The 14,855-nt window shown below is 37.5% G+C and overlaps 1 protein-coding gene across 1 annotated transcript; it reads left to right on the top strand.

Annotated features, from left to right (window-relative positions):
• The first annotated feature begins 1,141 nt into the window (after window positions 1–1,141).
• On the top strand, window positions 1,142–14,727 carry cnnm2a (cyclin and CBS domain divalent metal cation transport mediator 2a). The gene is made up of 9 exons (XM_081724439.1): window positions 1,142–1,266; window positions 1,477–2,870; window positions 8,156–8,299; window positions 8,436–8,573; window positions 8,769–8,938; window positions 9,876–9,969; window positions 10,505–10,567; window positions 11,231–11,409; window positions 11,632–14,727. The coding sequence occupies exons 1-9, from the start codon at window positions 1,175–1,177 to the stop codon at window positions 11,845–11,847; spliced, it is 2,490 nt and encodes an 829-aa protein (XP_081580565.1). The 5' UTR covers window positions 1,142–1,174; the 3' UTR covers window positions 11,848–14,727.
• The last annotated feature ends 128 nt before the right edge of the window (window positions 14,728–14,855 follow it).

Raw genomic sequence — 14,855 nt, forward strand, 5'->3', positions numbered from 1 at the left:
GAATGTAGTTCACCTCATCCTGTATTGTAGGACCATAAAGGTAGTGAGCCTTTCTGTTTCAGTTACAGAATTGCTGGAATAAAGATTTAGAAACCTAGCATGGAAAAACTCAGAACTGAGAATCCCTCTTTATTTGTTCTCAGGGTTCCAGAGAGAGACATTTATCAGTGACATTATTGAAAGGAAGCTTCAAGTTGATTATTAGGATCACAGACTTGCCTATTGCTAATTATAGAGCTCTATACATCGGGTATCTGCAACATTTATCCTGGTAATGCATGTTTGTTTGAAATATGCCATAGTTCACGAATACCCTGAATTGACATATTTGCATGCTTGTCTGCAGGTAGAGAAATCTAGAGAACAGATAATGCTGAGAAATTTTCTTTTGTAAATAGGTTTATGCTGACATTACTTTGTTGCAAATAAGGCATCACTAACATGAATATTTTGTCGTGATACTGTAATGGATTTGGCTCCACCTACAGACTGAGATGTCAAAACGATTATTTCTGTGAGCAAAGTCACAAAGTCTCAGCAGTCATTTTTTATCACAGTCCTTGGAAACACTGAATATTGCACACACACACACACACACACACACACATAATTAATCGAAATACAACAGAAATATATATATATATATATATATATATATATATATATATATATATATATATATATATATATATATTTCTGTTGTATTTCGATTAATTATGCATTATACGATTAATTATGATATTTTAAGGTGTGTTCTCACATATTTATATAACTATACTGGGAACTGACTATATATAAAATGTTTAAAATGGAAAAAAGAAACCGAGAAACTGAGATTCTACGCATATGATCAGTAAAAGAAAGTACATATGGATTAAGTCACTTCGAAACGGTCGCATTTTTCCACTACACTGAAGCATCAATGCCTGGATACTGTTTTTCAGAAAAACTCAAAATTAGTTCGATATGATACTATGATACTATTGGCCGCTTGAAAAAGCTCCCTGATTTTTGTGGCCTCCCATTTGGATCACTGATCTGTCATTGAAAAACTTCTCAATGCAATTTACGTTAAGACCGCCTTATTTAGACGTTCTGAATAACGTTATTTGCTGTAATTTCAAATTGTTCCCGCCCTTATTGGTATATTTTCTTTCTGGATTGGTTAAAATAAATGTCTATCAGCAGACATCTGGCGTGGAAGAACACCAGTGTTCACATAGAGCGCGCTGGTGTGTCATCGTGTTGCAGAGGCAGTGAGACAGGGTGAGTAATGCCAGCTTTATCACCTAATGTAAGACAAGTCGTAGCAAAGATGAAGGCGGACTCCGATTCTCTCTGATTGTTGCATCCAGGTTTCATTCAGTAAAATCTGCCCATTGTCAACATGGCAAAGCAGTGGATTGCATTGCCCACTTCTAATATGGCGGCGCTTAGCCCGGTTAGATCATTGACTGTTATTTTTTTAATTGTCAGCGGATGCCTGATAAGCTGTTTAAACGGAAAAGAAGTAGCCGAGGAGACGGTCATCATTGGTCTCAGACTTGAAGATACTGACGAAGTATCCTTCATGGATAAAGGCTATTTGCGTGTCAGCGAGCGATCTCGTGTCAAGTTGAGGGTCTATGGACAAAACATTAACAACGAGACGTGGTCCAAGATTGCCTTCACAGAGCACGAGCGAACAAGTGTGTCTGACGACGCCGACAGCCCGCTGGCGGTCAACCATAACCAACTGGACACGTCTGTCTTTCATCCTTGTGGCATTCGATCGTCTGATATCACAATTTTTCCCAGTGTTGAAGTGAATAGAAAGACGTCTGGGATCATCGAGATAGACGTGAAACCCTTGCGGAAAACGGAGAAGAGCAAAGTATATTACATGTGCATTGCCATAGCAACACCTGCTGTTGTTGGTGCACATGACGCAAGGTCCGAAAGTACCTGGATCTATCACGATGGGCATGACACAAAAGTGCTTGTTGTGGAGGAGAAAAAGTTCCTGTTACCTTTTTGGTTGCAGGTGATATTTATTGCCATGCTCTTGTGTTTGTCAGGCATGTTTAGTGGGTTGAATTTAGGGCTGATGGCACTTGATCCAATGGAACTCAGGATAGTTCAAAACTGTGGAACTGAGAAAGAAAAAAATTATGCAAAGAAGATTGAGCCAGTCCGTAGTCAAGGAAATTATCTCCTCTGCTCTCTGCTTTTGGGAAATGTTCTTGTCAATACCACATTGACAATTTTGCTGGATGACATAGCAGGATCTGGTTTGATTGCAGTTGTGGTGTCTACCATTGGAATTGTAATATTTGGTGAAATTGTACCACAAGCAATTTGTTCAAGGCACGGACTCGCTGTTGGCGCAAATACTATATTCTTAACTAAGTTTTTCATGATCCTTACTTTCCCTGCATCCTATCCTGTCAGTAAACTTTTAGACCATGTATTGGGACAGGAGATAGGGACGGTGTACAATCGAGAGAAGCTCCTTGAGATGCTTAGAGTTACAGACCCATATAATGACTTGGTCAAAGAGGAGCTCAACATCATCCAGGGTGCTCTAGAACTAAGGACTAAAACTGTAGAGGATGTCATGACACCTTTACGTGACTGCTTCATGATTACTGCTGATGCAGTCCTTGATTTCAGCACCATGTCCGAGATCATGGAGAGTGGTTACACACGCATACCAGTATTTGAAGGAGAGAGGTGTAACATTGTGGACCTGCTCTTTGTTAAAGACCTGGCCTTTGTGGATCCAGATGACTGTACTCCATTGAAAACCATCACAAAGTTCTACAGCCATCCTCTGCATTTTGTCTTCAATGATACTAAGTTGGATGCGATGCTAGAGGAGTTCAAGAAAGGTAAAAGCTATTTCAGCTTAAGTCATTAGTTACCAGTTAGTAACTATTTTCTGCATTACTGCACACGAGAAGCCTTTGATTCACTTGGTGTGTGAAAATATGATATCTGAGAATATTTTCAGAATTGTGTATTAGAAGTGTGTTTTAGACATTAAAATATTCCTGCAGTATTGTTTGATATATTTTTACAGTGACACAATTTTTATCCCAAAATAAAAGGCTGAATTTGTTTCAGTGCATTGAAATAAGATACCTCAGTCTAAAGTTCAAAATAAGACATTTATTTATTTGCTTGTTTATTTGTTTAGACTGTTGTACTGCTGCATTGCTTCTGACCGAGGGCCATTGCACAAAGCTCAGCTTTCTGTTGTCTCTGGTGTAGGTGGCTCTCTGCTCTGCTTTCACATTCTGATCGGTAGAGTGAGGTGGCTCAGAGGCGAGACATGGCTGCTATGTCTGCACAGTGCAGTCCTGTGTCTCATTCAAAGTCAGAGACATTCATGTCTTAGTACTGGTAACTATAGGTATTTGTGTGCGGATCAGCTTTAGATTAAATCCCATTTTGTTGTCTAATAAACGCTGTTTTATCGCACAAAAAGCATTTGGACAGCTGACATTGTGTCTGTTAATTAACAGTCACAGAGTATGCACAAGTGGTTTAGCCTTAACAGTAGGTTACTGTGTCACGAAGGCACTATCCAAGTTTTGACTTATTTGAGTGAGCTTCACTTATTTGTCCTGCTGCTCCTGACAGTAGTCATATTAACAGTCATAGAAAACAGAATTTAATAGAAAAAAGTGATACAGGCTGAGTATATATTACTGGCCCTTCTAGGCACCACAGTGGTGGTCAATCAGTGCCAGTGCTTTTTGTGGAGTTTTTTTTTTTTTTTTTTTGCTGCACAGTTTCCATCGTCCTTCACACTGGTATTAGTTCAACTTTGCTTATTTGCTTCTGTAGACACTTTTTAGCTTACCGCCAGTCTTTCTGTTCTTCAGGCTCGCATCCCTATTTTGTTCTAAGATTTTATTGTGGTGTTTTAGGTTTCTTTGCATGGTGACTTTGGCATACTTTTGCCTACATGTTGAAGAGAGTTCCTGATGTCTCAGAGGATTTTGATTTGCATATTGAAAGGATCTCTTGGTCCTCAAATATTGTAGCTTTCTTTCATCTACAGTGTGGTTTGCTGTTACTGAGCTCAGTTTCTGAATAGTTTTAAAGATGTATATTCATAATGGCCTTTTTGTGCATTTAATACTTCTTTGATTCTCTTCTTGCCACACACCTACAGAGGATTCCACAGCACAATAAAAGCCTAGCCTACAAATAGGGCCTCTTAAGCATGACTTGTAAGTGAACTCATCTGAATGTCTATGGTTAGTAACAAATGGCCAAATACATTTGGTGCCCTGAAATTGTGTTGTTTGAAATATATCCTTGTAAAACTTATAGTTCTTTACACTGATTTATCATCCATAGTTATCTGGTGATTTCAAATCCGATTTTAATTTGGCTATCAAATTCTACAATGAGTCTGGATCTAGTATGTTTTGTAAAGTTTGAATAGATTGACTCTGATTAGAGAACAGAGCAACAGCCTTACTGTACATTTTAATTTGGAGCTTTTCTATTTCATTTTCAAATATGAACTGTATCTTTTATATTATCTGTAGTATTTGGCTAGAATAGATGTAATCAGGTGTATTCTTACCCTTCAATTCAAAGTACAGTACACTGCTGTTTTAATTACCTTACAGTAAAGACCATCAGAAATTTGTGGACATAGCTTTAGGTAACAGAAATTTCTTTTCACAACACATTAGTTAAAGATTACAAGTTACAATGCTGTAGTGCTTTTTGATCACTAAAATAATGATGTGATTCTCAGAATTACGAGGACTGAGTTGGCAGTGGGACCACTGGTGCTGTGTAACCAGTCAGAGCTTTAATTCCTGCTCACCACCTTTTCTGAAATCCAAGCACAGACTCTCCATCTAAGACCATGGTGAAGCTTTTAGTTAAATGTCACAAAACCTTTATTAGAAATAGTTCAAGGAACTGATAAAAATAAATAAATACCTGTTGATCTCTTTTTATAAGACATGTGGGTTTTGTTTACCTTTATGCACAATGCTCCATTATGTTTAAATGGTTTGTGTTATGTTTCATCAGTTACTTCATTACACACGTTTGTCCAGTGATGTACTCGGTCTCAGGTAGCCTGGCTTTTACACAGTCTCGCATTCCACAAATGGTGGCTCAACAGGAAACAGACAGATTTGGGTAACAATTGTGTGCATGTTCTACAGTGTCAAGCTTGAGTCCATCAACAAAGCTTGTTTTAGAAGACCACACATATGCTGTGTAAAGGACTTTCTATAAGCATTTCCTTGTCTGGGTTTGTCATGACTCTGCATACCTTTTAGCTTGTATTTACTGGAAACAAATAGATGTCCCACAGTACAGGGGCCAACCTTGCAGGATGCAAGTGCTTCGGCTTGCTCTATTTTCATTAAACCTCTCCACAGAATCTGCAGTGCTCAAATAATTTAACACCACTCTAAGTATTGCCTTTTTATTTACAGATATTTATGGACACAACTTTGACAGTAAGCGTTTTTTGTGACTCTAGTTGTAATAAAAAGAAATTCCCAGGGATGGAGGGTATTTTGCATACAGATTGTTGCCAAGTTGGAATGTGTAATCCTGTAAGCAGGGTCAGGAATTCACAGGGTTAACAGCCATTTATGTTCACAAACTCGGGCATATTTGGAAGATTTAACGTAAAAGTGGTTGTAAATAAGCTAAACATTCAGTTTTCAAATGGATTAATAATAAGTGACATTTTTAGCTTTGGTTTCAATAAAGTACTTATTTCTAGTATGTTTTATCATTCTGTAATGATCTGTTAGGAATTGTCCCTGACTCTTGGAAAGTGTAATGATGATAAACATGCCTTTATTGTGATGTATGTAATATGTAACAAGTTTTACCAGTAAAACATTAAACATTGTGATATTATGTGGGTTATGTGGGAAAACTGCAGCCTGTATCCTAAAACCTGTCTGTAGTAGAACACTGAAAAAGGTTCTGCGTCCCATTTTATATGTAAACACCAACCCTCTCCAAGCATACAGAGACCATGGCAGTGTTGGTTTTTAATTTGCAGAGCCTTTTTACTCTCTTGAAACTTAGAAACTCATGTTATTTCACTTTTGTGCAGGATTTACTCACGCTAGTAACTGCACTGATCGTTATCTGTATCATTACAGATTTGACCAATTCCATTTATTTGATCTGTTTTATTTGATCAATTTCTTTTAAAGGAAAATAAATTTTAGAAAGATGTTAGCTACAGAAAAGTTCAGTAAATCGAATATTGGAAATAACTGTTTCCCTGTCCCTTAAAAAACACATAAAATGTTAAATTGCAGAAGTAATCTAGAGCCTGTCCTTTGTCTCCAAGTTTTTCCATGTTCCTCAGACAAGAGCCTAATTGCTATTACCATTTCTTACTAAGAACAATGAAAGCTTACTTCAGTTTATTCAGTTAATGTTTCACATATTGATGAATAAAATGTGGATATTAATATTGCTGTGCTGTATTCAACAGAGCAGAAACAGGAGGTAAATCCATCACTGCTTCCACACAAATTCTCAATTCCAGGGTGAAATGTGACAAAAATGCTTACTGATATAAATCTTTTCTGGTCCCTTGAGAATATCTCTCTATCTCTCTATCTATCACTTACTATCTATAAATAAAGACATTTTCTAAAGACACTGGACACATTTCCCATTGCCTTAATGCTTGCTACATTAAAAAAAGACATCAAGGACTCACCACCCACAGTTCGAGTGTCTATTTATAGGGAAATTCCATTATGGAAAAAATTTGAGCAAAAATCCCATTCCATAAATAAAGTGGGAATGGGCAAAATGTATACAAGTATGTAGTCTACAGGCCAGGGTCTTAAAACAGAGGCTAATTCTCCACCAGTTCCTTCTCTGTTTGGGCTTTAGAGAACATTTGTGGTATTACTGAGGAGACGCTGTGAATCTGTTCCATGCCAAACTCAAAGTCTTTGTCACTTGTTGTGAGACAGGGACGACTCTGTAAATAGTCAGCACACATCTTTTTTAAGAAGATGCTTTATATCTTGGGGCACTTGTTCACCCAACCCTATCTCTTTTTATATATTCATTTATTGTGCAGGCAAATGAGAATGTGTTTAGTATTTACACTACCAGTAATAGTTTGGGTTCCTTATCCCAGGGAGAAAAGATGCCATCCACTCTGTGTGTCTCATTATACTGATCCTACTGATCATCATTGTTTCTTGTTCTACATTAATGAGGTCACTGGCTTTGTACAATCAAAACATGCTGCTTTATTGATTGCCTGAAAGAGGAAGAAACAACTCTACCTTGAAACAGTGTTGCTTCTTTACTGGAGTCTAAATGTTTTTTCTTTTTCGTCTTTCTTTGGGGACTTGACAAGTGTAAAGTTGATCTAGTCTCTGAGGTTTTGAGTGCATCTTTGAAGATGGCTCTAGATGTTTACTCAGAAGAACCTCACTTGCTTATTCCTTTTGTGCTTTCTGACACACAGAGTAAAATCTACACTGTTTACACAACAGGGCCAGCATAGAACTTCTCAGAACAAGTGATCAGAAATGTCTGAAGGTTTGCCCTTATTGGTGCTGGCATTTAGAGAAGCTTCATGTTGACACTGGTTGCTCTATTGTCATGCCGGTGAGAGCATCGCCCAACTGGAGTGGAAACTTCATTTTACATCTAATATTAGCTCCAACCCTGGAAAATTCCTTTTAAATGATCACTAGCTGAGAAACAGGAAAAGAATTTTCTTTAACATTTTGGGTGACAGTGCTGGGCAGGAATTTTTTTAAGCAGCTTATTGAAGGGGTCCTGGGAAACCAGATGTGGAACCATGGGAGATTAGTTAAGAAAATGCAATGGATTGCTGTGCGACTTAATCCAAGAGTGCTTTGTTTGAACACTTTCTTTCTTAGCATCATCAGTTTCATCATTTCTCAGAAACCAGGAGCTGATATTTTCAGTACACATTTTTGCCATACATACATGGAACTGAAGTTCTATGAATATTAATCTATATGTAAGGAGGTCCAGAGCTTACATGGGTCAAAGTGTTGGTTTATGTTAAACTGAACATGGCCTGATTTGATGCTGCTGAGCTGATTTCCAAATATCTTCCACATGTATGTAACAATCATTTGTAATTTTTTTTTTTTTTTTTTGGCAGGTAAATCCCACTTGGCTATTGTCCAGAGGGTGAACAATGAAGGAGAAGGAGACCCTTTCTATGAAGTTTTGGGCATTGTCACATTAGAGGATGTCATTGAGGAGATCATTAAGTCTGAGATTCTGGATGAGACTGATTTGTACAGTAAGTCCACAGTTTTAATTTAGCTAGTAATGATTGTACATCCAAACATATAACACTGAAATATTATGCATTGCTCACATCATTAAGAATTTATGTAGATTTTCTCATATGCCCTTTTTGTTGTTCTCCATAAAAGCTGACAATAAGACAAAAAAGAAGATAGCTCATCGGGAGAGAAAGCAGGATTTCTCAGCTTTCAAGCCAACAGACAGTGAGCTTGGAGTCAAAATATCACCCCAGCTCCTGCTGGCTACCCTGCGTTTCCTAGCAACTGGTACTGATGTCACGTGTGTCTGTGTTTATGTGTTTATGTGTGTGTGTGTATATATATATATATATATATATATATATATATATATATATATATATATATAGTGTGTGTGTGTGTGTTTGCTAGATTAGAAGAGTAATCAGACTCATTCACATTCTTCATCTCTCCTCTTCCTTTCTCTCCTTTATGTCTCTTTAGAGGTTGAGCCGTTTGGTCCAGCTCAGATGTCTGAGAAAATCCTCCTGCGTTTGCTCAAGCATCCAAATGTTGTCCAGGAGCTCAAGTATGATGACAAGAATAAGAAAACTTTAGAGCACTATCTCTTTCATCGCAACAAGCCCGTGGATTACTTCATTCTCATTTTACAGGTTAGCAACACATACTTTGTGTCACGGCCTTAAAGGATTATTTTTTGCGATACTTTTGAGAAAAGTATTGAAAAGTCTGTTTTATGCAGAAATCAGAGTTAATTGTGAAACAGAATTGCTTTTTTGGATCAGCAGTTGTCACTTTTACCTTTTAATTATAATGTTTGCATCCATTTGATGTAATGTTTGTTGCTCTCAAATGCTATCATTTAGATCTATCAAAGGCCAAGTTTGCTTCCTTATCCCCCAAACAATAACACACTAAAACTAGCTACTGCTACTTATTTGTCCAGCTATAGAATGCTCAGGAAAATTCTTTTTACTGATGTTACTGCAAGGAATCAGGAAATAAATTGTTAGTATTAGGAATATATGTTTTTCAAGCGAAATTGAATTTAAATGAGTAAAAAAAAAAAAAACTTAAGCATCGTCCTTGACTCTTTAAAGACCATGCACACAGCCTCATCACCATGTAGCACTTTATACCTAGTAGCATTATGGATTTTTGTAATATCTTGTAAACTTGTATATTAACTCATTTGAGCTATTTTACTCTTTAAGTGTTAAACATGTTAAAAAGTAAACCCTTTTCAAAATGAACTTTAGATCAGCCCTCTCATACACTTCATACCCAACTGGGCAAATGAACAATTCTTCATGTACCTAATCTGTTTCCTGTGAAACATAAATGTTACCCTACATTGAGATTATCTGTAGCACTGACCAGACTGATTGCATGAGGCTGAGAGCTCTGCTCTCATCAATCTCAGCCTATAAAAGCATTCTTTCCCCTTGAAATGTTCTTTTTTTATATCAGGCAAAAGGAAGTAGGTTTAGGACTCATTCAAACAAAACTGCAGACACATGGTGAGTAACTGTATGGCTAAAATTGACTTCTATATTATTACTCTGATTTTTTCCTCTTGTTTATCCTCAGGGGAAGGTGGAGGTTGAGGCTGGCAAGGAGGGAATGAAGTTTAAAGCAGGGCCATTTTCCTATTATGGAATAATGGCCTTAACATCATCACCAGGTCTGAGTAATGGAGAAATGTGCACACACTCGCAAACATGCACACACAAACACACACCAGCATTACTGGTCCCCAACAGTGCTCCTGAGCTGAGGAAGTGCTGATTCTTTCTATTTAGCTCTGCTGGCAGGCAATTCAGCTAATCTTAGGTTAATTTGCACTGTCCGGCAGCTGAGCTTTTTACTCACAAACCTGGCAGAATCTAGGCTTGGCAAAGATAGACTATGCTAGAACTGGAACTGTTACATAGTCAGATCTGGCAGCTGGCTTAGAACTGTCCTGCCATCTCTAAAAGCTTCTGTACATGGTTCTTTATTTTGTATGATTATGTTATGTAAAGATGTGCATAATTGTCTCCAATTGTTAATTCACCAGTGCCATTAGAAATCTTTGAGTAGAGCTCAGTTGATTAACTGTGCTACTGTATACGGCTCTGAATGAACTGCTGAACTTGCTACGGCTTTGATTGTTAATGTCTTTGTAAATTCTCTCAAACCCTTTCCTTTTCTTTCTTTCTTACTCACTCTCTCTCTAGTTCCACTCTCTCTGTCAAGAACATTTGCTGTGAGCAGGGCAGAATCACTTGCAGGCTCTCCAGGTACTCACCCTTCTACTCCTCCATTTCACCGTCACTCACTCTTCCGTTCTCTTTCTGTTCCTAAATTATGCTGTAGGTAAACGGAGTATGGTCATGAGGTATATTCACTAAGCCACCGTTGTTTACTTTCTTTCAGTTACTTGCCTGAGAAAAAGATCTGTTGGTGCTCAAAGTGTTTGTCCATCCAATGCATAAAATCAGTTATATAAACTCAATCTTAGTGCCACATATTTTCATAACTCTTGTTGCCTAAGATTTTACACACTAGCAGACATTCAGTTTTAGTAGTCACTCTAAAGTCATATTTTTTATGGACATCTAACCCTGGGATAGTGGGATTATATACATTCCAGTGGAATGACTGGTGTAATGTTTCCCAGTGGACACCCTTTGATCTATTTTTGAAGCAGTGGAGAACAAAATCTTATTTTCATTAAAAAGCTTCGCAATGAGAAATATTTCTTCAATTGCTCCAAATTCAAATTCAAATGTAAACCAGTACACTCCACGAGACCAACATTAGGCTACATGAGTGAGAATGCATCCATCTCCCAGTGGTACTAAGAGCACCTGAAGGACAAGATGATGATAACCATCTCTACTGTTTGTTTATATCACAGCAGTACCACCAGATGACCTTAGACCTCTTTGTTTGCTACACAGAGAATAAGTCACCTCCAAGACCTTTTGGACTCAACCACTCGGACTCTGTGAACCGTAATGACCGCATGGAAGCTCTCACTCCCACACTGGGCAGTAGCAACAACCAGCTCAATGCCTTCCTGCAGATCTATGTGCCAGACTACTCGGTTCGAGCAGCTACTGACTTGCTCTACATTAAGGTTTGAATCTTGACTTTTTCCCCCCTTTTTTCCATACTTACGCTTTCCCTACATAAGCTTAATTTTAGCTGACAAATGTGTTCCTATTACAGAAAAACATGAAGTGGGCCTGCTGGAAAAACAAACAAATAAAAAAAAAAAAAAAAAAAAAATGTAATTAAAATGTACAGCTTAACTAAAATGTCAAAACAATCGTCATGTCTTGGAAATGACCTTTCACAGGTGACCCGGCAGCAGTATCAGAACGCTCTCATGGCATCTCGCATGGACAAGACGCCTCAGTCTTCTGACAGCGAGTTCACCAAGATCGAGCTGACGCTGACGGAGCTACCGGATGGGGGGGGGGGCCAGTCAGCCTCGTTGCTCCTGCAGCAACAGCAGAACTCGACAGGGGCGTACAAGCTGAACCACAGTGCACACTGCGATGGCACTGTGTAAAGGCCACTCCACGCGAGGTGAGCCACCACTAGTCTAGGAGTTGTTTCTGAGTGGGAAGCTTTCATGGGGCAGCTTCTTTGGGTTCAATTGAATCCTCTGATTTTCTACACTTTTAATAGACTTTACAGTGAATAAGAGGGCACGAGGGAAATCTACCCACCACACAATGGGATGTGCAAATTTTGTGGTAGTGGATGAACTAGAAACCATAAGCCTCACTTTCCTGACTCATTCGCTCATGCTGTAATCATACTGCACTTGCATCAAACAACAGAGAAACAACAGAGCCTCAAGATGTCACTGACTCATATTTCAGCAGAATGACTCTTCCTGCCACATCACATTTTCTCACCATGGGAATGCAAGGACTTCTCATTACAAGAGATGGTCACAGAGCTGACATGAAATTGCCACAGTGCTATAATGCTGTGTATATTCCAGCTTTGACAGTGATGGATATCATACAAGGATAAGCAGTCCAGTTTGTCATTAATCATTTTTCTTACCTCAGAATTGTTCTTTTGGTTAGAACAAAACTGTAAGTGCTCTGGATTATGTGTAAGAAAGGTAGGCATGGCAGCCAGGATTAATTGTATTTTATAACATGATACTTGATGGGGTAATTTTTAAACCTATAATAGAGGAAACAGCAGTCTAAATAATTATACAGTATTGACAAAGAAAGATAACAGCTTTTGGGAAATTATTTCATTGTTTAACCTTTTTTATTTTAAAAAATGTCTTTGTAGGCTTTCTATGGTATTCTGACCTATAAATCAGGGAGATTGATCACAATGTTTCTGGGTAACCATGCCCAAAAGGAGAAGGAGCTCAAATAACTCCTTTTCAGAGTACTCTTTTATGCTGGGTAGGCAGGGCATTTGAATGCACGGGTTGGCAGGTTTAAATGCAGGTGGGTACCCACAGAATCAAGTGTCTTCATATCTGTTACGAACCCCTATGCAGTTTCTACATTTAGATAGCAGTCAGCCTTTGACAGGAGGCTGTTCGGTCTTCTGTAAGACTAGAACCGAAGAGCCCCTTGACCAAAGACAGAAGAAAAGATGTAGTATTACAACATGATCAACAATCCAGTGTTAAAGATGTGGGTGCTGTATTCATTTGGGGATGATAATATCAAGCTCATAAAACTGAAGTCATAAAACTTCAGTTCGTCAATAGCAACAAATGTTAAATTTATGAAAGCATATCTTCTCTCATGTTTGCCTGCGTAAAGGCTGCATGTGTCTTACACATATACAGATGTACTATGTAAAATATTTGCAGTACAAAGACATTCAGTATGTTTACATGTGAGGACCATTTTCATGTAGTTTTTTAACTTCTGAAAACAGGTACAATGTCACATTTTACAGTGATCTCATACCGTAACAATAAGCTTTTGATTTTACCACATGTTAAAAATGTTTAAAACATTGTGAACTCATTTTCAGTTAAAATTATTTTGAAAGGTTTTGTTTAACTTCCAATTTAAAAGAAACATTTTGACAGCTTCAGAATTACTTAAATATAACAACCACTTAATGATTAATCACTTTGACAGTGATGCATATCATGTAACTTGTGACATTCATACTTCGTCACATTTTAACATACTAAAATCTAATTATATAGTACCTGCTGGATTTCATATGGAAAAAGGTACTTGTAGCATTTCCTTAGTTTGAAGAAAAATATCAGTTATATCTATTTTTGTGTATACATAATTTGGAAAATATTTTGAAGGTCTGTTTTTTTTCCATGGTATTTAGTTTGGTATTTCATTATATTGTAATTAACACTTAAAATATTCAAGGGCTTGTGTTCAAAAAATACTTTATACATATATGGAATACAACTGGGGTCTCGGTCTGAAGTATATATGTAGCAACCTGCCAGTGCAATAGTGTATCTGTTATGCAGGGACAATCAGGAACATAAATAACTCTCATACTGTCAAGTGCTCTTGGTAACAGGAAACAGAATTTCAATAGATCGATAAAGAGTAAAGTTTAGAGGTGTTACAGATTAGATCCATTAGAGTAGGAAAAGTATATGATGGGACTTTGTGGTAAAATATTTTTTTTACTGATAAAATATTGAATCTTTAACCCATGGGGGATCCACATATGATAAACATTAACAGAGTGAGCATTCCTGTTACAAAGCTTAGTGTAATGTATTCCAAACTACATATTCAACTGTACTCCATAGTGTAGGAGAGGTTTTCTCAGAGATGTTCTACAGATTATATAATCGTTATGGCCTGCCTTAGACAGAACAGAGGACATTTCTTCAGAAACGTGGTGCTCAAAGATATGGTTTAAGTCCATCATATATTGCTGCTATTCAGAATCCTGAATGTCTATAGAAATACTGTAAAGGCACTGAGAATAGAGCATTGTATTGTACATACAAACTATCAACAAGAAAATACTATAGCGTCTGTGTGTAAAATATTTTATATATATAGTTGCTGTTATAAAATAATTGTTTTGACATCTGCTTGCAACTTTTATTCAAAAAATATATCAGACTTATGTTTTACACTATAAAGAAAATGGGGGGGGGGAGCCAAAAATAACAAAACAGGGGACTCTTTGTAATATGCAACAGAACTGTGTATTCTTACATTCCAAAATCATTCAGAGCGGTAACAAACAGCAACAGCTCAAAATTAAGGCTGGAAATGGGTCAGATAATACCTGGCTTTGTATGGCAATGCCCCAAGGTCCCAGGTTACCAAGATTCCCAAAAGACTAGGTTTATTGTGTTAGATTTACAGCATCTAGATAATTATGTTTAGAACAGATAAAAACATTGGCAAAGGTCAAGTGTGAAAAATATGTAGTATGAATTTTACATTTTGGGGAATCAAAGGTACTGTTTAGTTGCAATGCCACAAGGTGGTGATGCAGCACCCACTATTCTCTCCATAAGACTATCTATTAGCCAAATGCACAATTCACATGCTGTTTAAAATTGGACATTACACAGCATTATATGAC

Source organism: Electrophorus electricus, chromosome 12 (genome assembly GCF_041902795.1).
Source record: "Electrophorus electricus isolate QZ-2024a chromosome 12, ASM4190279v1, whole genome shotgun sequence".
Classification (NCBI taxonomy): Eukaryota; Metazoa; Chordata; class Actinopteri; order Gymnotiformes; family Gymnotidae; genus Electrophorus; species Electrophorus electricus.

Bases quoted from the DNA above. Each gene is read 5' to 3' on its own strand.
- cnnm2a (XM_081724439.1), top strand. From the start codon at position 1,175: ATGTCTATCAGCAGACATCTGGCGTGGAAGAACACCAGTGTTCACATA. The intron at 10,568-11,230 runs GTACTCACCCTT...TTTGCTACACAG, and splicing joins ATCACTTGCAGGCTCTCCAG to AGAATAAGTCACCTCCAAGA. The intron at 11,410-11,631 runs GTTTGAATCTTG...GACCTTTCACAG, and splicing joins CTGACTTGCTCTACATTAAG to GTGACCCGGCAGCAGTATCA.